Source organism: Erithacus rubecula, assembly GCF_903797595.1.
Source record: "Erithacus rubecula genome assembly, chromosome: 10".
Lineage (NCBI taxonomy): Eukaryota > Metazoa > Chordata > Aves > Passeriformes > Muscicapidae > Erithacus > Erithacus rubecula.
The window spans coordinates 18199177-18226585 of record NC_136662.1 but is presented as its reverse complement, the minus strand read 5'-3'; the positions used below and the strand labels follow the sequence as shown (position 1 = coordinate 18226585).

Below are 27409 nucleotides of genomic sequence, written 5' to 3'. Positions count from 1 at the left end.
TTGCTTGAGTTGATACCCCCGTGCTAAGGACAGAGCTGCCCACATGCTGTTTTCAGGCTGCTCCATAGGGATGTTCCTGTTCCCGCTGTTGCTGTGTCTGGTTGCCTGTAAGGGTTGCCCAGGCGAGTGCTGCCCACATTGAAGAGGAGCTGCCTGACTGCAGAACAGCAGTAACTGGCTGTGTGTGCTACTTCCACCTTGCATTTCCCAAGTAAATGTACCAGGAGACAAGTCCAGTGTTCCTCCTTTTGCTGTTGCAATTGGCAGGGAGCCAGGGTCAGTTACTGCAGTGCTGTTGAAGGTCAGTGACTCCTAGTCCTTGCCAGCTCAGCCAGCTTGAGATCACTAAAAGATGGAATTTCTAAGTCACTGAAAGTCTTTGTCATCTCAGGAGAGATTTCTGCTTGTGTTTCCAAAACATTCAGGCTACCATTGCAGATCAGTCTATGAGCTGCAGGTCTGGCATTATAGACCTTTTCTTTGGGACGCTGCAGACCCTCATGTCCTCTTGGAGCAGAGAATGAGTCACTGCATCTTATGTGGCCTTAGGGGCACCTTTTTTTGCGTGTGTGCCTCCTCCCTCAGTTGTATGTGCAGAGTGGCTGCTCTTTGCTGCTCCTTTCCCTTGTGAACTACCATGCCAGAGTTGGCCCTAGAGGTCCCTGTGACCCAAGTTGTGGGATAAGAAAAGTTCTCTGGTCTCAGAAGCCTCTCTGGGTGCAGAACTTGTCTTTAAATTCTTTACTTTTACCATCATCCTGTTCTATTTTATCTAGAGCTGCTGCAGCGAGGAGCAACAACCATCACCAACCTGGAGGGCTGGGTAGGCCACCCTCTGAACCCCATTGGCTGCCTCTTTCTCACCCTGACCGAAGCTTGTAGATTAGAAGAGGAAAATTGCCTTGAAATTTCAGGTACCAAGTGCTCCTCCTGGATCCCTTCCTGGTGGTTGTGGCTGAGGTGGATGCAGATCTGGGGCTCTGGACACCTGGACTCTGAGTCCCCACTGTCTGCCTTGGCAGAAGCACCAGGGCAGAGCTGCATTGCAGACAAGGAAGGTAGTTAGTAGAGAGAAATGGGTTTTCTCAGCCTCAGGGTTTGTAGCTAGGGCAGAGCAGATCCATGGGAAGGCTCTGGTGTCAGCTGTGCACCCTGTTGCACGTCTTGGGTCTCCTACATCTCCTAGGGAGAGCAGGAAGGGAGGGTGAAGCCCACATCTCCCTCAGGGAGCTTTCATCTGTTGTTTCTGGGTAACCAAAAGCAGGCAGGAAGGGAATCGTGGGTCTTGCTCCTGAAGTGAGAGATTCATGTCTGCAATGATTCTGCTGTCGGGGGAGATTCTTTTAAGCCCACTGCATCTCCTCTCCCTCCTTTCAGACACTGGGGACTCCAAACCGCCAGTGTATCAACACGTGCCCGTCGTGACCGGCAGCCAAGACGGTGATGAGTCCTACCTGTCCCTGGCCTTGGAGGTGGCCCTGATGGGGATGGGTCAGCAGAGAGTGATGCCTGAAGGTCTCTATGCCCAGGACAAGGTGTGCCGCAATGAGGAGCAGATCATTGCCCGGCTGCAGGACCTGGAGCTGGACCCGGTGCTGGTGCAGACCCTGCGGAAGCAGTGCATCCTGCTGCTGGAAGGTGGGCACTTGGCTCATCTAGCTGACTTGAGGTGCCCTTTTCAGAATTTATGTACATCCTGCTTCTTCCTCTCTGGATGTGGTGCAAAGCCTGTAGGATTGCTGCTCTGCCCCTTCACCTGGCAAAGCAAGGGTTTGTTGGCATCCCTAGAAAAAGACCAAGTCAGAGGCAGTGTGGAGAAAGGTGCTAAGCATGTGGCTTCAGTTCCTTATTTTCTTTTAGAAAAGGAAGAAGCATCTCTGGATCCAACTTGAGTAACTCGGCAGGAAACTGAACAGCAGATCCTCACAGCTTTGGGGTGGTGCAAACCCCAGCCACAGATGCTGCTGTGCTAATTATGACTGATGAGCTCTGCTTCTGCCTAGGTGGTCCCTTCAGCGGCTTGGGAGAAGTCATCCACCGGGAGAGCGTCCCCATGCACACCTTTGCCAAATACCTGTTCTCTGCCCTGCTGCCCCACGATGCTGACCTGGCATACAAGCTGGCTTTGCGGGCCATGAGGTTGGTGCATGTTTAATTCTGTCTCTACTCCTCTTTTTGCCTCTCTCCTGTGCTTGTTGGGAAGCTGGGATACTTTGCAACTTTAGGGCGGGGATGGGAATGGAGACAAGCTTGGAGCTTGCCATCCATGGGATCTTTTGCAGTGTGTAGGGTCACTGGGCACCTCAGCAGTGCAGAGAGGCTCCTGCTCTCTATTTGGGTGATTCCTGGTTTATAAACTCCGTCCATATGGGTCCAATAATGTCTGCTGGCCCAGCCCTCCACCCAGCCCCTTGCTCCAGGCTGGACCACCACCTGCCTGTCGCTGTGACAGGCATCCTCTGCCAGAGCAGGTCCAGGCACACACAGAGCTGTCATCTGCCTTCTGTCTGCCAGGCCTCGGGCACCCTGCCGCCCTCCCTGCCTGCAACAAGGGCTGTTATCCTGGCACAGATGGGCGGATGGTTTGCCCCGGGCTCCAGGGTGTCACAGAGCCAGGTGGAAAACACAGTTACCCTCTGTTCTCCATTAAAACCCATCTCTGTCCCTAGTACTGGGGAAACAGCTGATGCTGAGGGCTGCCCTATCTCCTTCCCCAGTCTATGACACACTTCAAACATCAGCCCGTATATTGCACTGACAATAAAGCTGGGATTGGATGGAAGTTCTTGGAAAAGCTGGAATTTCCTAAACAAGTCAATGCTTGGAGGACTGTCAATTCCAGAGCATCCCAGTGCCCTCTCCCTCTACCACCATTAAAATTCCTGGCCCAGAGCATCACCTTTTTTGCAGCATTTCCACAGTGAAATGGGTTATCTCTCCCCAACACTGGGGGAAAATTGAAATCCTTCTATCCTGGGAAGAGCTGCTCAGGAGGCCAACCAGCCCTAATAAGCAGCCAGGGGCCTCTGTGGTGTGCAGAGGCACCATGTCCTGCCAGATCTGAGACCTCTGGCCGTTGAACAGGACTGAGGGCCTCAGGGATGTCATCTGTTAGTGCCCATCCCCTGCTCCCAGCTAGGATTCCCTGTGTTGGGATATCTATGTCCAGGGCTGGAAAAGTTTGGCTTCTGCTGCGCTGTAGTTACCTCAAGCCTGCAAGTGAGGATAGCAGAGAAATTTGGATGTTCTTCATGTTCAGGGTGCAGTTTCCCTCCTGCATAACTGGCTATCAAGTTAGCAACACCAGCACCAACTCAGGGGTTTAGGATTTGTCACCATGGCTGATGACTTGAGACTCCTACTCCCCTTCTTTAGGCTTGCTTCTCCCCCAGGTTTTCCAGGCTTTTGGATGCGCCCACAAAAATAGGCAACCTAACCTGGCTGCAGAGGCCCTGGGGAAATGTGCTGCTGCTTCTGATCACAACCAAGCATTTTAAGAAGAACCAGATGATACAGTCAGGAGTTCTGCTGGGTGCTTTGACATGAAAGGAGGGGAAGGGAGGAGGGATTTTACTATTTTTTCTTCCTTTTTTTTTCTCTGAGGTCTGTGCTTTTCCTTACAAGTTTATAAATCACTCCATGGATCTTTCTCCCCCCTTTCAAGTCAGTCTCAGATTGATCCCTGTGCCCATGTGCTGAGCACGCAGCCTTGGGAGCCCCACACGTGCACAGCAGCAGGATGTGTTCAAAGGCATTGCTGCAGGCAGCAGCCTGCAGGCAGCCCCTGCCTCGCCTTGGCAGCACCTCAGGGAGAGGAGGTGAAGCTGGGGCTGGACTGGGGTCTGATGTTGCCTTCTCCTGCTTTCTCTTCAGGTTGCCTGTCCTGGAGACCACGGCACCATCCGGCGACGTGACCCACCCTCACCACCTGGTGTCAGTGGTGCCCAGCAGGTACCCACGCTGGTTCACCCTGGGGCACCTGGAGTCACAGCAGTGTGAGCTGGCCTCCACCATGCTCACGGCAGCCAAAGGTTGGTGGCAGGGCAGTTCTGGGGCAGGGTTTGGGGGATGATGGTGCACAAGAGCATTGAAGAGTTTTTTGTGGAGAAAGAAGGAAGCTGTTGCTTCTGCTGGCACTGGCAGAGACTGGCTGGGTGGCCCACTGGCAGCCTGCTGTGGGCAGGGCACAATGAGCTGGCTTTGTGAATTTGAGTTTCTGGGATTCTTGTCCCAAAGGGCTCGTGGTCCAGCAGGGCAGGATGGGAATTCCCAATGAGGTGCAGGCAGACCTTGCAGCCATGATGCTGCAGGTCCTGGGTAGTGCCTCCCCCCCATGATGCAGGACCATTCCTGCCCTGCAGACAGCCAGCTGCCAGGCCAGCAGTCCCTGCCAGGCATGTCGTGGGGTCATGCCATGCATGGTTTAATTTGAAGCTGTTTATCCTTTCACTTCTGCTTTGTCTCTTCTGCCCTGTGGTAAAGATCCTTCATGGGCTGTGGGAGGAAGATCTCCACTTTGGTCCCAGCTGCAAGGGGCTCATGAAACACCTCATTGGTTTCTTGGGCCTCTTCAGTTTCTGCCCAGGCACTATTATAAAGGCGAGCACAGGGTTTGCATTAAACATCCCCCTGACCAGAAGCCAACCCCAGCAGGATGGCAAGAGTCTTGTGTCCCATGAGGGTCAGTGAGTCAAGCAGTTATCACTGCTCACTGATGTCCTGGTATTGCCAGCCTGACAGGGAAGGCTTTTCTTTCCCATCTAGAGGGAAGGGAAATGAGCTGTCAGAAAGCTCCAGCGTCACTGCTTTGGCAGCCCATTTTCTCCTTCCAGCCTCCTCCTCTAGGCTGCTTTACCAGGGCTGATGGTGTTCTGCCCACTTTGTAGTGCCTGGATGAAGAGCTGGTACTTGGCTTATCCTTTAAGTCTTTTTCTCCCTTCCAGTACCTAATGGGATGAGGTTTTTATGATGGCGATGTAGGGCTGTTGGATTGCATTTATTTTTCCCACAGTCCCCTTCCTCAGGTGTTCCTCTGCTGCAGCATGTCCCAGTGTGATCCTGCAGCCTCTCTTGCCCACACCCCCACAAGCCATTTTAGGGAGCCTTGGATTTTGGTGGCAGTGCAAGCGGCTGTGGTGGGTGGCAGGTGATATCTTTAGCTATGAGTCACCCGAGATATCTCTATGTGTCCAGGTGCAGCACTGGGTTTTTCACACTGCTGTACATGATTTGGTTGTCTTTGCATGAGGTTCATCTGCTCAGTCTATGACTAGGAGTAGAAATAAAGCTGGAACCTGATGTGGCATGTTGGCACCTCTGGTCTGCACACACCCCAAAGGTTGCACTCCCCACACTGTGTCCCACAGGGACTGATAGGAGGATTTCCCAAGCTAGGTGCAGGATCATGGTATTAATATTCCTTGATGTGTCCCTCTTCCAATATCCTGCCCCATCTCCTGGTGCCATCACATATCCTAGCACCCACAACCTCCTGTAGCAGGAGACCCACAGCACCACTGGGTATTTGTGCCACAAACCCCCTTCTTTGGGGATAGCTCAGCCTGTCTCAGTTGTTAGTGCTGTGTGCCTGACCTGGGACGTTGAGGACCAAGGTACAGCAAGTTTGGATGACCCCAGCTCAACCCTGCAAGAGTGGACTTGCTAGGCAAGACTGTGTGTGTGCAACAAACATCTTTTCCTCTCATTCTTCCTAATGTTCCTGGATCAAGACTGATGTTTTTGCAGTCATTCAATACTAGGCATCTCCCCAAGCCCCTCCTTTTCTGGGAAGAAGCTGCTGTACAGCTGTCAAACTTGAGGCCAGGGTGGAACATGCAGGTGCCTGGAGATATCTGCTAAAGACAGGACGTGTCTGGGATCACTCAGGTTTGTTTGTCCTCTCTGTGAGAGGATGAACTTGAGTGAGGATGCTTGCTGTAGGATGTATTACTTCCTGGGGAGGTTGCTCCATTTTAGATTGTTGGACTGCAGGGCCTGATCCAGCGTTATTGTTTGTCCAGAGTGGCTGCCCGTGGTGAAGGGACTGTTTACCACATGGTGCAGGCTGGAGATGGGCTCCAGGGCAAACTGGGGAGATGCCTGAGCTATCTGACCGTTCTTGCTTGCTCCCAGGGGACATGCTGCGCCTACGCACAGTGCTGGAGGCCATCCAGAAAAACATCCACTCCTCCTCCTTGATCTTCAAGCTGGCTCAGGATGCATTCAAAATTGCCACGCCAGCCGACAGCAACTCTGATACGACACTGCTCAATGTGGCACTGGAACTGGGGCTCCAGGTATGGGATGATGCTGGTGGCCCTTCTGCTCCTCATGTTGGTTATGGTCTTCCACCAAGCAGGGTGTCCCCTGTGGATGGTCTAGAGCTGGGGACCTCAGCCCTGGGAAGCCCCTGTGCTCACTGTGGTTTGGGTGGAGGTGAGGCAGTGCCAGGTAGTTGGTAGCCAGTTGAACCAGAGGGATTTCTGGGGAGCACTGCTCTGTTGGGGGGCCTCACTAGAGCCCTGCAGGGCAGCCAGTCACCCCAAGTTTGCCTCGCAGGTGATGCGTATGACCCTGTCCACGCTCAACTGGCGGCGGCGGGAGATGGTGAGGTGGCTGGTGACGTGCGCTACCGAAGTGGGTGAGTTCTGTGTGCACTGGGAATCTGGCCTGCATACAGTGGGAGCAGGGCTGGGCATGGACATCCTAGGGTCATGCCTAGCCCTGAGCATCTGAGTTCTCCTGAGTCTCTAATTTCCTCCTGGTTAACTGAATTCACCTTAGAGAACTAGCTGACAAGGTTGGGACTGCAGCAGTGGCCAATTGTGGGATTGGGATGGGAGCCCTGTACCTGGCCCAGGCTAGTAGTGGTGTCAGCATGGCAGTGCAGGTTGGCCTCTGCCTGTCCCCCTGTGCCCTGTCCCTCTTGGGGCAGAGGCAGCAGCTCAGCATTGCCGTGGGCTAGTTTTGCCCTGTCTCTGGGTCTCAGAGGAGTCCCATGAACTGAGTCGGGTTCCAGGGCTGTGCTGTGACCTTGGTGTTTTCTTGCAGGAGTGAGGGCCCTGGTGAGCATCCTGCAGAGCTGGTACTCACTGTTCACTCCCACGGAAGCCACCAGCATCGTGGCGGCCACAGTGATGTCCCACAACACCATCCTGCGCCTGAGCCTGGACTACCCACAGCGGGAAGAGCTGGCCAGCTGTGCCCGCACCCTGGCCCTGCAGTGCGCCATGAAGGACCCCCAGAACTGCGCCCTGTCCGCCCTGACCCTCTGCGAGAAGGACCACATTGCCTTCGAGACTGCCTACCAGATCGTCATTGACGCCGCCTCCACCGGCATGACCTACACCCAGCTCTTCACCATCGCCCGCTACATGGAGCACCGGGGCTACCCACTCCGAGCCTTCAAACTGGCCTCCTTGGCCATGACGCATCTCAACCTGGCCTACAACCAGGACACGCACCCGGCCATCAACGATGTGCTCTGGGCCTGCGCCTTGAGCCACTCTCTGGGCAAAAACGAGCTGGCAGCCATCATCCCACTGGTGGTGAAGAGCGTGCACTGTGCCACGGTGCTCTCGGACATCCTTCGCCGCTGCACCATGACGGCGCCGGGGCTGGCTGGCATCCCTGGGCGCAGGAACTCGGGGAAGCTGATGTCCACTGACAAAGCCCCCCTGCGGCAGCTGCTGGACGCGACGATAAGCGCCTACATCAACACCACCCATTCCCGGCTCACCCACATCAGCCCGCGGCACTATGGGGAGTTCATCGAGTTCCTCAGCAAGGCCAGGGAGACCTTCCTCCTGGCGCAGGATGGGCACATACAGTTTGCCCAATTCATTGACAATCTTAAACAAATCTATAAAGGCAAGAAAAAACTGATGCTGCTGGTGCGAGAACGGTTTGGGTGAGCCCCGGCTCCTGCCATGCTCACTGGCAGGGTCTGGCCGCAGCACGGGGACTCGGGAGAGAAGAAGGAAGGAAAGTGGAGATCAGCTTCCCCCCCATTAGCAGAGGCTGCTCTGTTCTGGTCTTCTGGGGTTTTTTTTATTTGTTTTCTTTTTCTTTTTTTTGTTTTTTTTTTTTTTTCCTTTTAGTGTTACTCTTTCTTGGATTTAACCATTTCACATACTGAGAGGATCCAGAGATTCCTTGGGCACAAACCAAAAGGCAACCACGGGGAAAAAGGATAGTTTACCCAGCCCCCTGCCCTCCCTTGCCAATACCAAAAGCTAACCTGGAAATCTAATACCTCTTTCCTGAAGGACGTGGTCGCTGGAGGGATACGAAGGTTGCAAAGTGAAAAATCTTTAAAATTATGTGGGGAATTTAACAAAACAAAACAAAAACAAAAAAAAAAAAAAAAGAAAAAGGAAAAAAAAGCGAGCAAAGAAACCTGCGACACTAGAACCTCACGCGTCACCAAAAGCGATGGCTTTGCAGAGCGCTTCTCCCGCCCGCCCGAGACATGCAAACTCCTCTATTTGTGAAGATACTTCAATAAAAACAAGTAAAAGTAACTGTTCTCAGGGATTGCTTACTAAAAGTAACACAAAAAAAAAGCATTTATGATACTGTAAATACTATAGTATATGTGTCAATTATTAAATTGTAAAGTTATAATTATTTATAATTCTGTCTTTTATTTGGGGGATACTTGAAATTGTTGTGGGCTGGGGCGATTATTTTTATTATTGCTATTATTATTATTATTGTTATTATTATTATAACTATTATTTAAAAAACCCACACAAAACCACAGACAAAAAGAGGAGGAGGCACGCGAACATTTCTCAGGTTCCCATGGCATCATCAGCAGCAAGAAGGGTGTGGGGGGGAGGCGAACATCTACTCAACTCACAGCCCTGGGACAGACGGACGGACGGACAGACGGACGGAGGAGCAGCAGCCCAGCGCTGAAGGACAGTGAAGGAAGGAGCTCGGGGCGTTGCTCGCTCGGACACAGCAGATGCTGGCGGACTCAGCCCATGGCAGGGCGGGTGCAGGGTGCGAGTGCCTGGGCGGGCTCCAGGGCTGCCGGCTCGGGGGAGGGAGGGGCAGCCGCGCCTTCCCGCTCCCTTCCCAGCTCGTGGTGCGGCCAACGCTCGGCCCTTCCCGGCTCGGCCCTCGCTCAGGGCACGCTCCAGCCCCGGGACAGTGGCTTCTGTTTTCGTTTCTTTGCCAGCAGGTTGGGAGGGCTGGGGGGGCCAGAGCCGGTCTGGATGATGACTTGTAGTTAGAGAACGTGCGCTAGTTACCTGCTGTCTGGTTTAATTTTTTTGGCAAGTGACTTGTGTCCGTGCTCTGGCCAGGAACCCATTTGTACTCGGTCTGTGTCGCCACTGAAATAGCAGTCTTCAAGCAGTCTGTTTCTCTCTTTTTTTCCTTCCCTTTTTTTTTTCTTTTTTTTTTTTTTTTTTTTTTTTGCGTGCGTGCGTGTATGTGTGTGTGCGACCTCTTCATCTGATGTTTAATAATAAAAGGGATGAACGTTACTGCCTGTGTCTCTCCTGCCTTTCTCTGAAGTCAGGGGGGCTCACCACACTTGTGCAGAGCAGTGTTGCAGCAGCCCGTGGTAGCCAGCTCCCAAGGAGGGAAACAGAGAAGGGAGAAGGCACCCCCGGCTGCTCCTGGGTGCAATTCCCTGCTGTGTACAGTGTTAGCAGGTCCTTGCCCGTGTTGAAGACACTGCCCTATCCATGCCAGCCAGCTACAGCAGCATTTTGCCTGTCTTGATCCACCCTGCTGTCAACATGGACCACAGTGAGTGTGCTACAGTGTGGGATAGGGTGGCAAAGAGTTCTAGCTCAGCGTTCCTGGGCTGATTTTTGCAGGTTTTGCTGAGCCTCAGGCAAGCTTGGCCCTGAGGATCAGAGGAGATGGGGAGGTGTGCATGGGAGAACACTTTAAGACCAGGGGGATGGTCCTGAAGAGGTTTTGGAAGCTGGAGGAGGAGGGCCATGGTGCCTCTGCTGCCATCCTAGCAAGTGTGGCAGGGTGCTGGTGGTGGTGTGTCAGAGCTTCTCCTGCCACCTTCCCCGTGTCTCCCAGGTGAGCCCTGCTGGGTTTCCCAGCCCTTTGAGACTACCCTGGGTTGAGGATACATTGCCCATTCCAACCCAGTCTTGTCTCACAGGACTGTGAGAGCTGATGCTGAGCCTCTGGCAGTGGTGGGCTGTGACCCTAGCAGGGCTGAGTGCATCCGTCCTCAGATTTTTTGTGCCATGGACTCACATCCTCTGTTGCAAACTCTGTTGCAGCCTGGCAGGGAAAGGCATCCTCCACAATTTGCTGCCATCCCTGTTTCCCCATTTTGACCTGCAGGAGGGAGCTCTTGGGCTCCCCCTCACCACACCTGCTTCTCTAGCAGCCTGCCATGACTTCCCATCTCCTTCAGGGCCATCCAGTTCCCCATACCCCCAGCCAGAGCCACACAGCTGCTGCAGAGAAGGTCCCAGTTTAATGCTGCAGCCCAGCCTAGAGTGAGCCCTGTGACAACAGGTGACCGTGCCCAAACCAGAGTCCTGTCCCCAAGACCTCAGGGTCAGCTGTGCTTGTTGATATGACGGGAATGAGCATGTACGGCTTCCACAAAGGCACCCACGTGTTCAGGGTTCATGTCGGGGTAGATGCCGTGGCCCAGGTTGGCAATATAGCGTTGGGTCCCAAAACTCTCCAGCATCTTCTTCACCAGCTCGCCAATCTTCTCCTGTAGGTATGGTAGGAAACCATGTGTCAGACCAATCCAGCCAGTATTCACCCCCAGCAGTCCCCCCCAGCTAGCCTGGGGGACTGCTGGGAAATGAGCCAATGCTGCAGGAGGGGAAGCTGAGGCAGAAGGCCTTTAACACAGGCTAGAAACAGCCCTAGTTGTTGGCCATGGCCATGGCTCACCTTGGGTGCATAGAGAGCACATGGATCCAGGTTCCCTTGCAGGGTGACATCTTTTCCTACCTGTGCACTACATCAGAGAAGAAGCAGGTGAGTTGCTGCATGTGTGGTACAGAGGCTGAGGGCAGCCAGGTGCCTGCAACCCCACCACAGAACACCCAGGATCCCTCAGCACAATCTTTAGAAGCTGTAGCATGGTGGCCCAACTATCCCCACCTTTGGAGCAGCAATGTCCAGGCGTGGGATGGCTCAGGGCAGAGGAGGATCTGCCTGATCTGGGATCCTACCCAGACACCTGAGCCCCGTGTCAGACTCTTACCGAGCTTCCTGGGGCCGGATGGTCCAGTCGAGACCAACGACCTCGTAACCGGCGTGGGCCAGGTCGCGCAGGGCGTAGTGCGCATCCTTGGCAAAGATGATCTGGGGAGGAGGGAGATGGGCAGCAACTGCTGGACTGAGGGAAGCAGGTACCAGGGGATGCACCCACTCCAGCAGCCCCCAGATGTCAGGGTCAATCCAGGCAGCCCTGACTCACCATGGGCACCAAGGGCAGTGCCTCCTCCTTCAGCTTGCTCTTGACGGCCTGGGCAATGTCTCGGATGTAAGGCAGGGCAAAGTCTTGAAACAGCTGCGGGCCCAGGTGCCCTGCATGGGACTCAAACAGCTGGAGTGCCTGTCAGGGACACAGAATCTTTTAAGCTGGAAAAGACCTTTAAGATTACTGAGTTCGGCCATTAACCCAGCACTGCCAAATCCACCAGTAAAGCATGTCCCCATGTACCCCACCAACTTGTCTATCAAATACCTCCAGGGATGGAGACTCAACCACCTTCCCATGGGACTGGGAGAGCAGTACCTCAATCCTTCGTACTCCTTCCAGATGCTGGACCCTCTCTGCTCCCTGTCCCCAGTCCCTGCCTTCCCTCTTGGCCCTGTCTCCATTGCCCCAGGACACACCTGTGCTCCAGCAGCCACCTGCCCCACCAGGTAGTCAATGATGACATCGGCCAGCAGCCGTAGCAGCCGGTGGCTTGCCTCAGGGTGACGGTAGAGCCAGCTCTTGGCCTTGGCCATTGTAGTAGAGCCACCACCTTCAATCATGTAGGACATGAGCGTCCACTGTGGGGAGGAGTGAAGAGAGTGATGGAGATGAAAGAAGACACAAAGTCTCAGTGGCAGCGCTGAAGGTAAGACCTGTGAGTATCCCAGTACTTGGGGCACAGCAGCTCCTGCACTGAATGCCCCCCCTTACACACCCATGTGTAGCACCTACAGCTGGGAGTGCCATAACTGGTCTCACCCCAAGAGAGCAGAGCTGCCCATCAGGAAACCCAGATGGAGCCACATCACTTACTGGTGCTCCTGAGAAGCCAATGAGGGGCACCTTGCCCTCCAGGCTGTGTCGTGTCAGCGTGATGGCCTGGAAGACATAACCCAGCTCCGCGGTGACATCCACCTTCTGTCGCAGTTTCAGCAGATCCTCCACTTCCTTCAGAGGCTCTGTGAACACGGGTCCTTTGCCAGAGACCATGACAACCTCCATGCCCAGTGCCTGGGGAGAGGGGAGAATAGAAAAGCAGGAATGGGGTAGCCCTGAAATCTGTCCTGTTACCATCTGCTGCTCCACATGGCATTGTGGCCACAGGTCTCACCTGGGGCACCACCAAGATGTCAGAGAAGATGATGGCAGCATCCAGGGGGAATCGTCTTAGTGGCTGCACAGAGGAAGAGGCTATGTTAGTGAGTGCAACTCCCTTTCCATGGCGGACCTGGTCAAGCACATGAGGGAGCAGAGTCCCCAAGACCTGTACAATTTACTGAGGTCACCCAGGATGGCCAGAACCAAGGTTTCTCCCCATCCCATTTGAGCAGGAAGAGGGGATACACAGACTCCTGAGTGATGCTCACCTGCAGTGTCAGCTCACAGCACAGTTTGGGGCTCCGGCAAGTTGTAAAGAAATCCTGTGATCCCCGTATCTCGTGAAACTCTACAAGGAACCACCACAAATGTTACTGGGTGCTTGCTGAGGCCCCCTTGCTACACCCTGCACGCCTCCAGCGCTCACCTGGCAGGAAGCGCCCCGCCTGCCGCATACACCACACCGGGGTGTACTCTGTCTCCTCCCCGCGCGCCGCCCGCAGGAACGTGTCGTTCTTCAGCTTGGGGAAGCCTTTGGGGCTGCGGAGCAAAGAGCAGGTACAGGCTGTCACCCGTGAAGGGTCTGGGTGCCCTGCCAGGCCCCCACGATGGGGCAGAGGGTGCCAGAGTAAGCAGCTCCTTCCCATCCCTGACCACACAAGAGGCTTGCGCCCAGCTGTGACAGATGTGATAAATTCTCCCCACCACAGCCCACGACTTCTTTCTGCTGAGGACCACGGGCCCCCCTGGAGGAGAGGCTGTGCGCTGCCCAGGGCCCGCCAGATTAAGTTATCGGGGCCACCATTTGCTCCTGCCTGGAGAGATTTGGTTCGAGCGGGGCGAGCAGTTCTGCATTGCCCCCGGTCTGTGCCAGGCCACGCGTCCCCAGCTTCCCGCTGTGGGGCTGCTGGAGTCCGGCCTGCGCCGGGGAGAGAGACACCGGCAACCGCGGGATCTTTGGGAACAAAGTCCCCAAAAACTCCATTCGGGACCAGTAACTTAACTGCCACACTAGTGGCTCAGCTGATCCTTCCAAGTGCAGGATCACCTCCCTCCCTCCCGGTCAGAGCCTCTCCAGTGACCCAGTACAGGACTCTTGTGCCAGCACCATAATCCCAGGGCCACTCCAGTGCCTCGGCGGTGTCCCCAGAACCACTCCAGTGTCCGCAGTACCAGACCTCAGCACGAAAGCGCTACGCACAGTGTTCCCACAGTGCCAGATCGCCGTTCCCACAGCCACACCAGTATTCCCCCGTGCAGGCACCAGAACATGGCCCCGTTACCACACCAGGAAGGGACGCAGGCCTGGCCGGTCCCGGTTACTCACATGAGCCGCTCGCCACCCGCCATCCTCCTGCGCCGCTCCCCGGCCTCTCCGTTGCCTCCCGACGCGGCGCGGTCCGCCCCGTCCCGCCCCCGTCCCGCCCCGCCGGCGCCGCCATCTCGATGTAGTCCCGCCTCGCCTCACGCCGCCATCTGTCCCCGCCCCACTGCCCGACTTTCCGCCCCTCCGTACACTGCCATCTTGCCCCCTCCTTGCTCCTCTGTACGTGGCACGGGCGCCGCCATCTTGCTCTACGTCCGCCCCGCCGGGCGCCGCCATCTTGCCTGTCGGCGGGCGTGGTTCGCCGTAAACCGGAGCGGCGCGGAGTCGGTGTCTGGAGCGCGATGAGGACGGACGGGGAGGCACCGCACCAGATCCTGGGCCGGCTGCGGTTCCTGCTGCAGTGCAGCGAGTGCTTCCGCCGCGCCCAGGCGCTGCCCCCCGCGCTCTGCTACGTGCCGCGGGAGGTGCAGTACAAGATCTGCAAGGACCCCGCGGCCGCCGCGGCCGCCGCCGCCCGCAGCCTGCTCAGCGTGTGGGACAGCCCGGGGCCGGCGCGGGGCGGCAAGCGGGCGGCGCGGGCCACCATCGAGGTGCGGAAGGGCGGCTGCCTGCGCGCCACCGGCGAGGAGTACTGCAACGGCGCCGGGCTCTGGGTCAAGCTCAGCAAGGTAACGCGGGTGCAGCGGCCCGCGATGGGCCCGGCCCGGCTTCGCTTGACCGCCGGCTGTCCCCACAGGAGCAGCTGGAGGAGTACCGGAGCGGCTGCGATCTCGAGGAGGGCTGGGTGCTGGTGTGCAAGAATGCCGACGGCGGGGACCGGCTGGTGCCCGTGGAGTCCACGGAGCGGATCCAGCGGCAGCAGCAGCTGTTCGGGGTGGATTACAAACCCGTCATCAGGTGCGGGGCCGCTGCGGTGCCCTTCTGGGTCCCCGGGAGCGCGAGGGTGCTCATCCCTGTCCGGGCTTGGGCTGGGGAACCCCCGAGCTGCTTTGACGGGTTTCATGGAAGTGAGGCAAGAGGGCTGCCGGATGTGGAGTGAACTGGCTTTGGCTCGGGCACTGTGCTTGTCACACGCCAAGCGGGTGTGGAAGGAGTAGACGTGGTCGGAAAGGAAAGGGCAGCAAATGATGCTGGAGGTGATGGAGGATGGAGCACAGTGGGGCTTTAAACCCAGATCTTCCCCTTACAGCTACTTCTTGATCACCAATTTCTTGTTCCTCCTAGGATGCTCTTACTCTGTGTTGTTTCAGATGGGAGCAGGTGGTGGATCTGACATACTCCCTGCGCCTTGGAGCAAAGCCCAGGCCCATGGAGCAGGATGAAGCTGCAGTAGAGAAGCTTCGGTATGAACTGTTTCCTGGCTTCTGCTATTATGGGGGACAAGCTCCTGTCTCTTGTGACTGCCCAGACAGCAATATCCTACTGACCTGGGGGAGAGGGAGCAAGACAAGCAGGATGTGGACCTTCTTTTTTGACCCATTAGCCACACTGCCTCTTGCTTTCCAGACCCAGTAATCCCTTTTTCCTGCTAGGTTTGTGCCCCCAACATGGACTTACGAATGTGATGAAGACCTGGTGCATTTCCTGTATGACCACATTGGGAAGGAGGATGAGAACTTGGGCAACGTTAAGCAGTACGTGGACAGCATCGATGTCTCGTCCTACACGGTGGGTTAAGGGACAAGGCTACATCAGCCCCGCTGTGCCGTGGGGCTGGGGAGCATGGACAGTGTTTGCTGTGCTGCTCTGGCCTGGACTGGACTCTGTGGTAGAAAAGCCTAGGGAGTGTCTGCATGCAGCATATTGTGTAATGTAGCCCCTGGAGGGACAGTGGTTTGAGAAGCCAGTGCTAATATTAGCTGTAAAGCTGATTTTAGGGACGGTTTGATCCACTGTGCTGTGCGTGACCCCAGAGCACCTTGGAGGGTCAATTGGTCAATTCCAATGTCTATGTGCTCTGCACTCCCTGTGTCTACCCACAGTGCAGCAAAGGGAACAGGCCAATGTGATGCCCTCTGACACTAAGATTTATTACAGAAGTAACCGCTAAAGAGAAGTTAATCCTACACCCATCTGATCTTCTTTCATTCACTTGCCTTCTTCCAGGAGGACTTCAATGTGTCGTGCCTGACCGACAGCCATGCTGACACATACTGGGAGAGTGATGGGTCCCAGGGCCAGCACTGGGTGCGGCTCAACATGAAGAAAGGCACCATTGTCAAGTGAGTCATCTCTGCTCTACATGCTAGCTAGTGACTGGGGCAAGCTTTGCCACTCCTTCTCTGCCTGAGTATCATGACCCAAATTTGGCCATGATCCCTGCCCCTCAGTTCTTCCTCCGGCTCTGGGCTTGAAGAAGTTTTAGCATTGTCACATGTACCTGGAAATCCCAGCTTGGTAGCAACATGACCAAGTGATGAGAAGGAGTAGTAACAGGTGTTTAGATGCAGTTGCCTTCTTCTTAATGTCCTGCTTCCCTTTGCAGGAAGCTGCTGCTGACAGTGGATACCACTGATGAGAACTTCATGCCCAAGCGGGTCGCTGTGTATGGGGGCGAGGGGGACAATCTGAAGAAACTGAACGATGTCGGCATTGATGAGTGAGTTGGTAGAGGTGCACAGGGTGTCATGGCTCTTGCAGGGACCCAAGGTGCTGAACACTGGCCTTAAGCAGTCATGTAGCACCAGCCAGGCTCTCTGGGAGGGGGGTTCACTCTGCCTACAATAGCACGGTATGGTCATCAGGACTCTCCTCATCCCATTGTGGGACACATCAGGATCATGGTACCTGGACCTGAGTCACCAGCAGGTTCACGCATTCAGTTGTATTGTAAGCAAGAACTGAGTTCTTGCCATAAGCTCCCATTTCAAAAGATGCAAACCTTCTTCCCTTACAAGTGTCTGACTGGATTTTGGCAGGATGGGTGAGGGAATAGCCCTTCAGTCCTCATCTGTGCTGTGTTTGCAGGAGCTATATTGGGGATGTGTGCATCCTTGAGGACATGACAACACACTTGCCTGTCATCGAGATCCGGATTGTGGAGTGCAGAGGTAGGGCTGGCTGTAGTGGCCACATCCATAATACACCTGTAAAATACTGTACATTAAGAGTTTGTTCTGTGACTTGTATTTCTTCCTGTGGGCTGTTTTAGATGAGATTTAAAAGAACCATGAGAAACTTCTGGGAGATCTGAAGTTTTGCAAGTTCTCACCTTTCATCCTATATTTCTCTGTCTTCAATTATTTAATTCTTTTTCTCCTGTAAATGCTCTACTTCTTCTTCACAGAGGTATTTGAGGCTCTCGGTGCCCAGCCCCAGAGATGGTGGAGCTGGTATATTCCTACTGTTTTTGCTTATAGACCTCCTACACTTTATTTAAGGCTTGCTTCCTTGTAATTTTGGCATATCATCTATGGTCTTCCTTGGCAGATGATGGGATTGATGTTCGTATTCGAGGCATCAAAATCAAGTCCTCCCGACAGAGGGACTTGGGGCTCAGTGCTGACATGTTCCAGTTGCCCAATTTGGTGCGTTACCCTCGCCTAGAAGGGACTGACCCTGACCTGCTGTACCGGCGTGCCGTGCTCATTCAGAGGTACTGTGTGGAGAGGAGCAGACAGGTGCCATTGCCTGCAGGGACTGATGCCATGTCCAGCATGTGCATGGCTGGAAGCTGTAAAACTATCACACTGCTCTTGAGACAGATGTCCTGGACACTGGAGAAAATAGCAATGATTTGAGAACAAAATGGGCTCTCTGGGGTGGCTCTCTTATGCTTTCAGAGGAGTTGTGTAATTCAAGTTTACAGTGTTTTGTGTGTCACAAGCACAACATACCTGTGCAGTGTCAGGGGCAGGTATATGTAGAGTCACTTGTAAGGGATGTAAAATCCCCACGGTTCCTGGGGAGTGGGAATTTAGTACCAAAGGCTCCATGATGTAAAAAACTATGCTGGGTTTGGTAAGATCAGTTATTTTTCTGCTTGTGTTCGGGGTGTGTGGTCTGGAATAGACTTGTGCAGATCCCCATCACTCCTTGTTGCAATACCTTCTTTGGGATTTAGGTTCATCAAGCTCCTGGACAGTGTCCTGCATCACTTGGTGCCAGCCTGGGACCACACTGTTGGCACATTCAGCAAACTTAAGGTGAGCAGTTGGCTCTGTGTGCTGTGGCAAGGGAGGCAGACAGGTTTGTTGCTTTAAAGCAACTGGAGGGAAATACCTTTCTGAGCTCAGGTTACTAACACTGTAAAAGGCGATATTGTTTATTTTCCTGCTAAATTGCTGATGTAGACGCATGTAGCTGTGGGCTAACAAGTAGACTCAAACCAGAACAGTTCACCCTTAAATGGACTTGGATCAGCACTGGGCATGCAAGCTGGATGCACATCCCCTCCAAAATCTCAGCCCAGGACGCTTTGTTCCTGTGCTTCCTGCCAGCAGCTTTGAGCTGGCTTGTCCAAACATCAAGGCTTTTACCAGTAACATTTTTCCTGGCGTTAATAAGCTTTTGCTTTTCATCCTTTGCATAGTGCCAAGTTCATCCCTCCACTTGTCTGTTTTCCTTATATCCTCTCCAAGAATACACATGCTGGACATAACCAGGATAGTCCCATTCTCTGTGTTTCCAGGCCTAGTGTAAAAAAGCACTTTGGGTCCTGTGTGCTAGGTCAACATGTGCTTGTTATCTCTCTTAAGCCAGAATGCAGAATCTCTCAGAGGCAGAGGGAGAGCAAATACTGTCAATGAGAATCGGTCTGTGTGGGAAGGCCCTGGGAAAGGGAGAAACCTGGAGGTACGATAGCTTCAGCAGGAAGTAGGTGACATGTTTTGTGCATCCCTGTTGGCAGCACATCAAGCAGTTCTTGCTGCTGTCCAAGAAGCGCACAGCTCTCATTACCCAGTGTCTGAAGGACTCAGAGACCAGCAAGCCCAACTTCATGCCAAGGCTCTACATTAACCGGCGCCTGGCCATGGAGCACCGCGACAACCCTGCCCTGGACCCCAGCTGCAAGAATGCTGTCTTCACCCAGGTACTGTCCCTCTTGCAAGGGTCCCTGCTGCTCTGGGGAGAGTGGGGGGCATCCCAAAATCAAAATGACCTGTATTGAAATGGGTGGAAGGGACAGCTTGGAGCTTGGAGATAGGCTTCTTCATATTACTCAAAGGCTCTATAATTACATGTGTTGATGGTCCCATATCCAGGAATAACATCTAGGAGGCATTTGGGATCTCTTGAGTTGAAATCCATACTCTATCCTGGATGCTCTCTGTGGCATGTTGTTAATGGAGAGTGTTACAATCCTCTTGCACTAAAAAGGCAGCGAAGAATTTTTGTGTGACAACAGTCAAGTAGCTGCATACAGTTCTGTGTTGTGGTTTTGGAGCAATGCTGATCTTCCTGTGTGCATTCTCTCCCTACCTCCAATAGATCTGCAGCTCTTTGTACAAACACCCCAAATTGATGTGAGACTTGATGTGTTTGATGTGCATGTCTTAATGTGGCACCAGTTCCCCTGGAGCAGGGATGCCAACCTTGATTGTCTCTGCTTGTTACAGGTATATGAAGGCCTGAAACCTTCAGACAAGTTTGAAAAGCCTCTAGATTATAGGTAAGCAGTGTCTCGGGGAGGGAAGGCACTGTGTGGTGCTGGGAGTGTGTCCTGTCACAGCAAGGTGTTTGGGGAGCCCATGTCCTGTACTCTAGAGTGGGTTTGCTGGGACGGGAGCCAGCTCAGCTATGGGATCTGGGCCTGTTCCCCAAGGTGTCACCTCCCTACTGAGGATGCAGCTGTCTCTGGAGATTGAGATCTTGTCCCGTCCTAAACTCACACTGCCCCACCCTAGTCCCCTGATGTCCCTGCTGTGCCTGTCCCAGCACCTCAGGTGATGCCTGGTTCTCCACAGGTGGCCGTTGCGTTACGACCAGTGGTGGGAGTGCAAATTTATCGCAGAGGGCATCATCGACCAAGGTAGGGGCTACAGGAGGCCAGAGCTCCTCAGGAGCAGTCAGGGGTTGATGAGGTGACTGTTGCTGTAGGTGCTTTTGTTTTGGTCCCAGTGTTAACTCCTGTGGAGGAGAGAGGGAAGGTAGGTTGCTTTGTTCTGCCATCCCTGGCTATGTCTCAGATAAAGAGTATTGTTTGCTGAGAGGGAGATCAAACTTCCATTAGTAATTAACAGAAGCTTTACCACTGCCAGTGATCCTTCTGGCTGTTCTCCACATGCCTGGCAGGGATGTTATTTCTCTTGTCTTGCATTCCCCAGTGCCTTAAGGTTGTAACAGGAGCCTTCTGCTCAACCCAGGGCCAGGTTGGACCAGAAATCCTCATCTTTGCTCCATAACTCTGAGGATCACATGGGGAGTTCACATCACTAAAAATGCCCTTTTGGGGTTTCAGGTGGTGGTTTTCGGGACAGCCTAGCAGACATGTCAGAGGAGCTGTGCCCCAGCTCAGCAGACACCCCTGTGCCTCTGCCCTTCTTCGTGCGCACATCCAACCAGGTGCTGTGCATTGGGATGTTTGGGGCAAACCCTTCCATGCTTGGCAATGCAGTGCTGTCCCTATCCCCTTGCATGCCAGGGACATACCTCCTTTAAGCTTTTCTTTGTCAGGGGTTGGGTAGTTTGCTTTGCAGCTTTCCATTTTAGAATATGCTGACAAGTGCCTGGATACCAGTCCTTCATTGGGAATATTGCCAACAGGGGTGGGGAGTTTAGCCCACTTCTGCTGTGATAGGTGCCCAGAGGCATGGCAGGAGTAGTCTGTGGTGTTTCATGCTGTGCTGAAGTGATGACTTGAAGTTTTGCCTCTCACTCCTGCAGGGTAATGGCACTGGAGAAGCCAGGGACATGTATGTCCCCAACCCCTCCTGTAAAGACTTCCCAAAGTATGAGTGGATTGGGCAGATCATGGGAGCAGCTCTGAGGGGCAAGGAGTTTCTGGTAAGTTTTCAACCCCATCCGTCTGATAAGACTTGCTGCAAAGGGAGTTGATAGCCCTCTCCTGCAGCCTGTCTAACAGGACCATGGAAAAGCTCTGTGATCACACACTAGGACAAGAGGTGTTTGGGGCCAAGCAGTTTGGAGAGTTCACAGCCTGAGTTTTGGGGGATGCTGCTGACAGAGCTTGGGAGATAGTTTGGTCTCTACTCAGCTGCGATGAGCTGTGCATGTAGAGGGGAAATAGGGAAACCTCTTCATATCTGCGTTTTTGAGTCCTATCTCCATCTTTAGGGAGGTCTCATTTTGACACAGACTTAATAAAATCTTCATCAGGTCCTGGCTCTTCCTGGCTTTGTATGGAAACAATTGACAGGGGAAGAGGTCAGCTGGAGCAAAGACTTCCCTGCTGTGGATTCCGTGTTGGTGAGTTGTGCCTATCCTAGTCCTTGTGGCACTCAGCAAGGCGCTGATTTCCTGAGATCCCTGTCCTCATGTACTCACTTCCTCCTATGATATGTCAAGTAAACATAACAAAGGGCAACTTTTAGCTATAAGGAGGCACCAAATGTTGTTATAGAGATGCAGCCATTCTGACTGCTGCTTCAACATGCAATGGCCCAAGGTTTGCTAAACAGCTTTAGGGCAGCATATCGCATGTTGTGTCACTCTCACTCATCTGGGAAGAGAGAAGGTGAGGTCTTGGGCATATCACTGCTCTCTGGCCATCTCTCTAACATGTACTTCCTTTGTGCCTGGACAGGTGAAGCTCCTAGAGGTGATGGAAGTCATGGATAAAGACACCTTTGAGTTCAAGTTTGGGAATGAGCTGACCTACACGACAGTGCTGAGTGACCAGCGCATGGTGGAGCTGATCCCCAATGGCAGCAACACCGCTGTGCGCTACGAGGACCGCAGGGAGTTCATCCACCTGGTGCAAAAGGCTCGGCTGGAGGAGAGCAGGGAGCAGGTGACACTGTCCCACCCTGTGGGTGCTCATTAGCTCCCAGAGACCTGCCCTCAGACTGTTTCTGGTAAAATGCACCATGGTTAGTGTCCCTGTGCTCATTAGGGCAATAGTATCCAACCCTTTTGGTGGGGTCCTGGAGCCTGTGGAGTTGTTGAGAAGCCAAGTGGCGTCTAGTAGCATGGGTGATGGGGATTTTATTCACAGCTCTGACACAGGCTTTCTGAATAAACAGGGATGCATCTCTCTGGGATTGTGTCCCATTTCTTCAGGTTTCTTGGAGTATGTGCTGAGCAGTCACATGTCTTGAATCTAGTAGAGTCCCTAAGCTCAACCATGAGTCAGGGAAATGGGCAAGACATGTTGCTTACCTGCCTTGTCTCCTTTTCAGATCATGGCCATGCAGGCTGGGCTGCTGAAGGTGGTGCCTCAAGCTGTTCTTGACCTCCTTACATGGCAGGAACTGGAAAAAAAAGTCTGCGGGGACCCTGAAATCACAGTTGATGCCCTGAAGAGGCTCAGTAAGTAAAGGGCTTTGCTAAAAACTCTCTTCCTGAAAACAAGACTGTCTTTTGTCTATACTGGCACAAGAAGTGTGGGAAGCCAGTATTAGCCTTTCTTACAGTGAGAATATAGTCCTGTGTACTTCTTGCCTTTAGCTGGGTGCTGATGGGGACAGGAGTGTCCTTTGATTCCATCCTGGAACCTCATAGTAGAGGCTGGGGCATCCCTAGGCTGCCAGTATCTGAGCCCTTGTGGAGCTGAGATATGGATCTGGCTGCTGTGCTTCCTCAGAGGGGCCTGACTATATATGTTCTTAGCACCTTGGGTCTATGTGGTCACACCCTGCAGGCACCCAGTGCCAAAGAGAGCAGATCTTTATTAAACTCCATTTCTGTATCCTTTCTGACAGCCCGGTTTGAGGACTTTGAGCCACAGGATACCCGTGTTCAGTACTTCTGGGAAGCACTCAATAACTTCACCAACGGTGAGCCATTTTCTCTGTCCATGCATATCTTGTGCCATGACAGTTCCTGCCTACTGGCAGGGAGCTGGGAGCAAAACCACTCAAGGAAAGGGAGCAGCTAGGCTGGAGGGACTGCTCCTTAGTGCTGGGGATACCTGGAAGGAGCTATACTGCATCTCACATCTCTCTGGGGTTTGCTGATGTCCTTGCTTTTCCTTCACAGAGGATCGCAGCCGCTTCCTCAGATTTGTCACTGGGAGAAGTCGCCTTCCAGCACGGATCTACATCTATCCAGACAAGATGGGGTAAGTCCATTCTTCTGGTGACTGCAAGGCTGACAGATCCCACACCAAAGGGTTGGGTTGTCTGGGCTCCTTGCCTTGCTGGCCTACTGGTTCTAACCAGTTTGTCACCTCCTCAGCTCAGAGACAACAGATGCTTTACCAGAGTCATCCACCTGCTCCAGCACTCTCTTCTTGCCCAACTATGCCACGTAAGTTTTGGTGCTTCCCTGTGTCTGGGGGACTGTGTGTGGGCTCTCTTCTTAACCTTGGTGCTGACCGTTGGGTCCCATCACTTTACTACACTTATATCCCCTGCCTGTCCCATGTGGCTGCTGAGTTTGTCTCGCCCTCAGTGAAACCTATCGTCCATTTCAGAAAACGTATTGTTCTCTCAACTGGCAAATGCAGCAATGGCAGCTCCTCCTTACCTTTATTTTTTTTTCCTTTCTGCTATCCCTAGAGCCAAGGTATGTGAAGAGAAGTTGCGCTATGCTGCCTATAACTGCGTGGCCATTGACACAGATATGAGTCCGTGGGAAGAGTGATGTTGCAGCCTGACGAAGCAGCATGGACAATTGTTCAAGAAAACCATGCAGTGGGAAGCATTCCCTTGTCCCCACGGGATGTTTATATATAATAAATATATAGGTGTGAAGCCTGGCTCCCAGCAGTGAACCTTAAGGGTTGGGTCTTCAACAGGGTGGGAGCTAGCTTGGACTGTAAATGTGATTGCAACGATGGAACCCTGGCTGAGCCCTCATGCATCAGAAAGGTCTGGCAGGCTTTGTACTGAGTTTCTTCTCCACATCTTGTAGCTCCACTATGCTCGGTCCTTTTAGGCTGCGCTTTGTGCAAACAAAAGTGGGGAAAGGAGACAAAGCTGCACAGCAGCTTACAGCACAGGACAGAGAGCTACTGCTGAGACTATAGGGCTGCCAAGATGCTCAATGTGTCCTGACTGCATTCTGTTGCCTTGTTCCTGCTCTCACATGAGGTCAATGGAAATTAGATCATTCATCTAGCATTAAGGAGAATGGGGCAGGCTGGTGGCAGGTGCTGCAGGGGTGCCTTTGGCCACCAGGTGTCACAACAGACCTGTACAGCAGGACTGTGAGTGCTTCCAAAGGGACTCCCATGCTTTTACATCACACAAAATCTGAGTTCCTGTCATTCCTGGCATCTATTGAACAGCAGCGACTGCTGGGGAAGCTGTTCCCTCACAGTGGGTGGTAACTGTCTGCTTCCCTTTTGTTCTTTTAGTTCTGCATTCAGCATGCTGATGGCCTGGCAGCTGTTCTCCCAGGCTCTTTGAGCCTCAGTTTACCCCTGAATGTTAGTATTACAGCTAACCTATTCTAGTTCTCATGGAGATCTGCCATCATGGCCAAGTCCATCTTCCATACTGCAGAGGTTAAAGCAGTAGCAGGCATGGCAGTGCCAGGCTCTGCTCCCCACCTCTCATCCATGGGGAAGGACATGGAGGTTTCAGATGATTAGGAAAAGCATTTGCCCTAGGGCAGTGTAGAAACTGGGTAACAAGAGTTGGAGCTCCTTGAGCAGATGGACACATGCTCTGTGAATGAGTTGTGGGCAATGAAACCTTTACAGCTTCCTGGAAATATCTGTGGATCTTCCCAGCTCTGGGCTGGGATAGTCATTGCCTAGCACTGGTAGCTACTAGATGTTAGTCTACACAAAATCTGAGTTCCTGTCATTCCTGGCACCTCTTGTACAGCAGTGACTGCTGGGGCTACCACCCCAGCAGCATCTTCAGCCTGTGTGGTCTGTTGGACCTCCACTGCTGTGAGTCACAGAGTCATTGAGGCTGCCCTGGAGCGGGGCTGATGCTGTGAGTTAAGATTTATCCTGCGTTAATGTTTCATGGGTTTTTTCTCCTCTGTTGAAGGAGTCTGCTATCCAGAAATCACTTCCAGTTGTAAACAAAGTCCTTCCCAAGTTTCTTGTGAAACGTGTATTCCCAGATCTGCCAAGGAGGGCTTTTGCTAAAAGGGATGTAGGATTAGGAAGGAGCATGTGCTGCCATCTCCTGCATCGTGGTGAGTGGAGAGAGCACAAGGTGAATGGGGAAGCTGTTTATGCAGGCCTTGTCTGCAGCAGAGCATTCCATGCTCAGTTGGGTGGGTGTGAAGTCCTGTCTGCTGGAGGAGGTCTGTAAATCCTAGAGTTGTCTCAGAATTGACCTGTGTGGCTATGTGGCTGATTTCATTCACCAGTGTGGAGGGGAACAGGAGCAGGGCCAGCGCAATACTTTTCCGTGTTGGTGGCTGAGTCACTTCCTAGTCTGTTTTAAATGGGCATGAATCAGCTGGTGAAAGGATTTTGATCTGCTGGCTTGCCCTCAGTCAGGAGCGTTGAAGAAGCCTGCAGCAGCAAGTTGGGATTTGAAATGAGCCATCTGAAAAGGGACTGAGATTGGGATGGAATTGATACAGCTTTTTCCAACCTTGCTCTCTTGTCTCTACCACAGATCAGCAGCCAGGCCACATTATTTACTGAGCAGAGTTAGAAGCAGCAATAAAATAGACTCCTCTCTTTATTGCTGGGCAGGGGTTGGTTGGTAAGTAGTTCAGGGTGGGATGGATAAGATGGCTCTAGTCTTTGGTGGAGGATGAGCAGCAAATTGTGGAAAAGGTCAGCCTGGCTCGACTCTGGCCAACCTCAAGGGCCCAAAATAGGTATTATGTCAGTGCTGGGTCATGTTTCTTCTCTGATCTCTAAAGGTGTGGGTAGGAACTGTCTCCTATCATATTTGACAAGGCACAAATGAAGTGCCCCTGCCCTGGAGTCCTGCTGCATGTGGTCTGGGGTGAGAATGTCCTCCTGAGCATCAGGAACCAGCAGCTGCATGCCTTGCCCCAACAATCAAATCAGTGGAGATGGATTTTCAAGCCACTGCCATTTGAAGGAAGGTGCTGGTGTCTCTGTGCTGCTAAGGAGCATCTCCGTGTGCCAGAGCTGCAGCTCTACAGAGTAGGTAGGGGTGAGCTGGGTGAGGGACTGATACCATCATGGCTCCATGAACCACTTGCTCTCTCCTGCCTTCAGCTTGTTGGATTGTCATAGAATAGTTTCAGGTGATTAATAACGCTCATGTAGTCTAGCTGTTCTTGTTATGCTACTAATACCCTGGAGTATGACAAACTCTTAGTAGTTTGACAGGTTCTGTCTGTCCCTGCCTCATGTAGGATCCAAAATAAAATTAACTAACTGCTCCTGGGCTTCCTGAAGATTTCTCTGGTCTGGCTGGGGCCCCTGTGTCTTTTTGTTTGGTTAAATAGTGGATGTTACACTTGGGGACGTGGTTTAGTGATAAACATGGCAGTACTGGGTTAACACTTGGACTCTATGAAAAGACTCTGTCTTTTCCAGCTTAAATGATTCTGTCATTCTAAACAGCAGTGAAGACTGGTGTTGTGAGAGGCAGCTGGAGGTAAAGCAGAAGTTGGCTCTGCCATGACTTGCACCAAAGTAGTGTCACAGAGGTGACTCAAGAGTATTAACTAGCTCAACCCTTTGCAGCAGCTCTGCAAACCAGTGGTACAGGGTGACATGGCTGCAGAGGGAGGGCCCAGGACCTTCCTGGCTGTGATTACTGCAGGTAAGAGCAGGGCCAAAGTCCACATTTCTTGTTCACTGTGGTTCATGGCAAAGCAGGTGGCCATTGTGAGGCACAGTCACACCTGTTCAATAGATAACACTGCAGGGATGAACAGCTACTGGATCTCTCTGCACTGTGCCTTTGCAGGCAGGGATGGAGCTGGACTCTGACCTGCCAGGAAAGCAGGCAGACACCAGGGGAGTGTGGGGACCTTTGAGCTCTGCCAGCCTGCTTCATGATCCCTCAACTCAGCCATTTGTGCTCAACCTGAAGAAATTAAGGTAGGATGGGGTGGAGCTGAGTTGCTCTCTGCCACCGCCTTGCTGTGGTATGTAACAAGCAGACGTGACACGGTGTGACACACTGCCAGTGTTCCAGACAGGGTTGGGTGCTGCTGGGTGTCATGCCCTCACTCCTGCTGCTAGGATGCCTCTGCTGCCTGGGATAAAGCTGTTCTGGGCAGGGAAGCCTCTCCTTCCCAACAAGTGCTCTTGGAGCATCTCCACCTGCTGCAAGCCTGCGCAGGGCAGGGATACAACAGCCAGAAGCTGGCTCTCTTATACCAGAATTCTCACTCACCTCTTTTCCCTGTCCATGCTGGAGCTGTAGCCCAGTGCCTTGACGCCACAGGAGCGGAGTCCTAAGCCACAGGGCACGGCGATGCCTGTGACCGGGTCAGCTCCTGCCGGTTACTGAAGTGGGCGTTAACAGAGCCGCATCTTGGCAAAGCGGGCTCGGAGCTGGAGAGCGCAGCGCCAGCTGCCCGAGAGC

The 27409-nt window shown here is 53.2% G+C and overlaps 3 protein-coding genes across 5 annotated transcripts in view; 2 read left to right on the top strand and 1 right to left on the bottom strand.

The window, feature by feature from the left end:
* Positions 1–9497, top strand: part of ZSWIM5 (zinc finger SWIM-type containing 5) — a 94217-nt gene extending 84720 nt beyond the window's left edge. Inside the window, exons 8-14 of the mRNA XM_079314412.1 lie at positions 777–914; positions 1378–1638; positions 2004–2139; positions 3874–4031; positions 6133–6296; positions 6559–6640; positions 7051–9497. Coding sequence (XP_079170538.1) covers positions 777–914; positions 1378–1638; positions 2004–2139; positions 3874–4031; positions 6133–6296; positions 6559–6640; positions 7051–7913 — 1802 coding nt within the window. The 3' untranslated portion in view covers positions 7914–9497. The remainder of the gene's footprint in view (positions 1–776; positions 915–1377; positions 1639–2003; positions 2140–3873; positions 4032–6132; positions 6297–6558; positions 6641–7050) is intronic.
* Positions 8520–14173, bottom strand: UROD (uroporphyrinogen decarboxylase). Of its 3 annotated transcripts, none has more exons than XM_079314415.1 (10): positions 14049–14173; positions 12960–13072; positions 12802–12881; positions 12546–12608; positions 12248–12445; positions 11851–12012; positions 11429–11566; positions 11213–11313; positions 10897–10963; positions 8520–10711 (listed from the first exon to the last, which is right to left on the bottom strand). In XM_079314415.1, the coding sequence occupies exons 1-10, from the start codon at positions 14099–14101 to the stop codon at positions 10547–10549; spliced, it is 1140 nt and encodes a 379-aa protein (XP_079170541.1). In that variant the 5' UTR covers positions 14102–14173; the 3' UTR covers positions 8520–10546. The 3 variants fall into 3 exon arrangements, with proteins under 3 accessions (XP_079170541.1, XP_079170542.1, XP_079170543.1); XM_079314416.1 differs by lacking the exon at positions 14049–14173 and adding an exon at positions 13860–13944; XM_079314417.1 differs by having other exon boundaries at positions 10201–10711; positions 12248–12313.
* A 27-nt stretch (positions 14174–14200) lies between these two features.
* LOC306806033 (E3 ubiquitin-protein ligase HECTD3-like) lies at positions 14201–23674 on the top strand (the record flags this gene model as incomplete). The annotated part of the gene is made up of 21 exons (XM_079314414.1): positions 14201–14527; positions 14596–14756; positions 15110–15202; positions 15392–15527; positions 15966–16081; positions 16345–16458; positions 16827–16909; positions 17289–17454; positions 17923–18004; positions 18709–18891; positions 19418–19470; positions 19766–19830; positions 20260–20363; positions 20685–20804; positions 21138–21227; positions 21565–21771; positions 22160–22289; positions 22682–22756; positions 22959–23040; positions 23157–23228; positions 23480–23674. The coding sequence occupies 21 exons, from the start codon at positions 14201–14203 to the stop codon at positions 23562–23564; spliced, it is 2544 nt and encodes an 847-aa protein (XP_079170540.1). The 3' UTR covers positions 23565–23674.
* Between the last annotated feature and the right edge of the window lie 3735 nt (positions 23675–27409).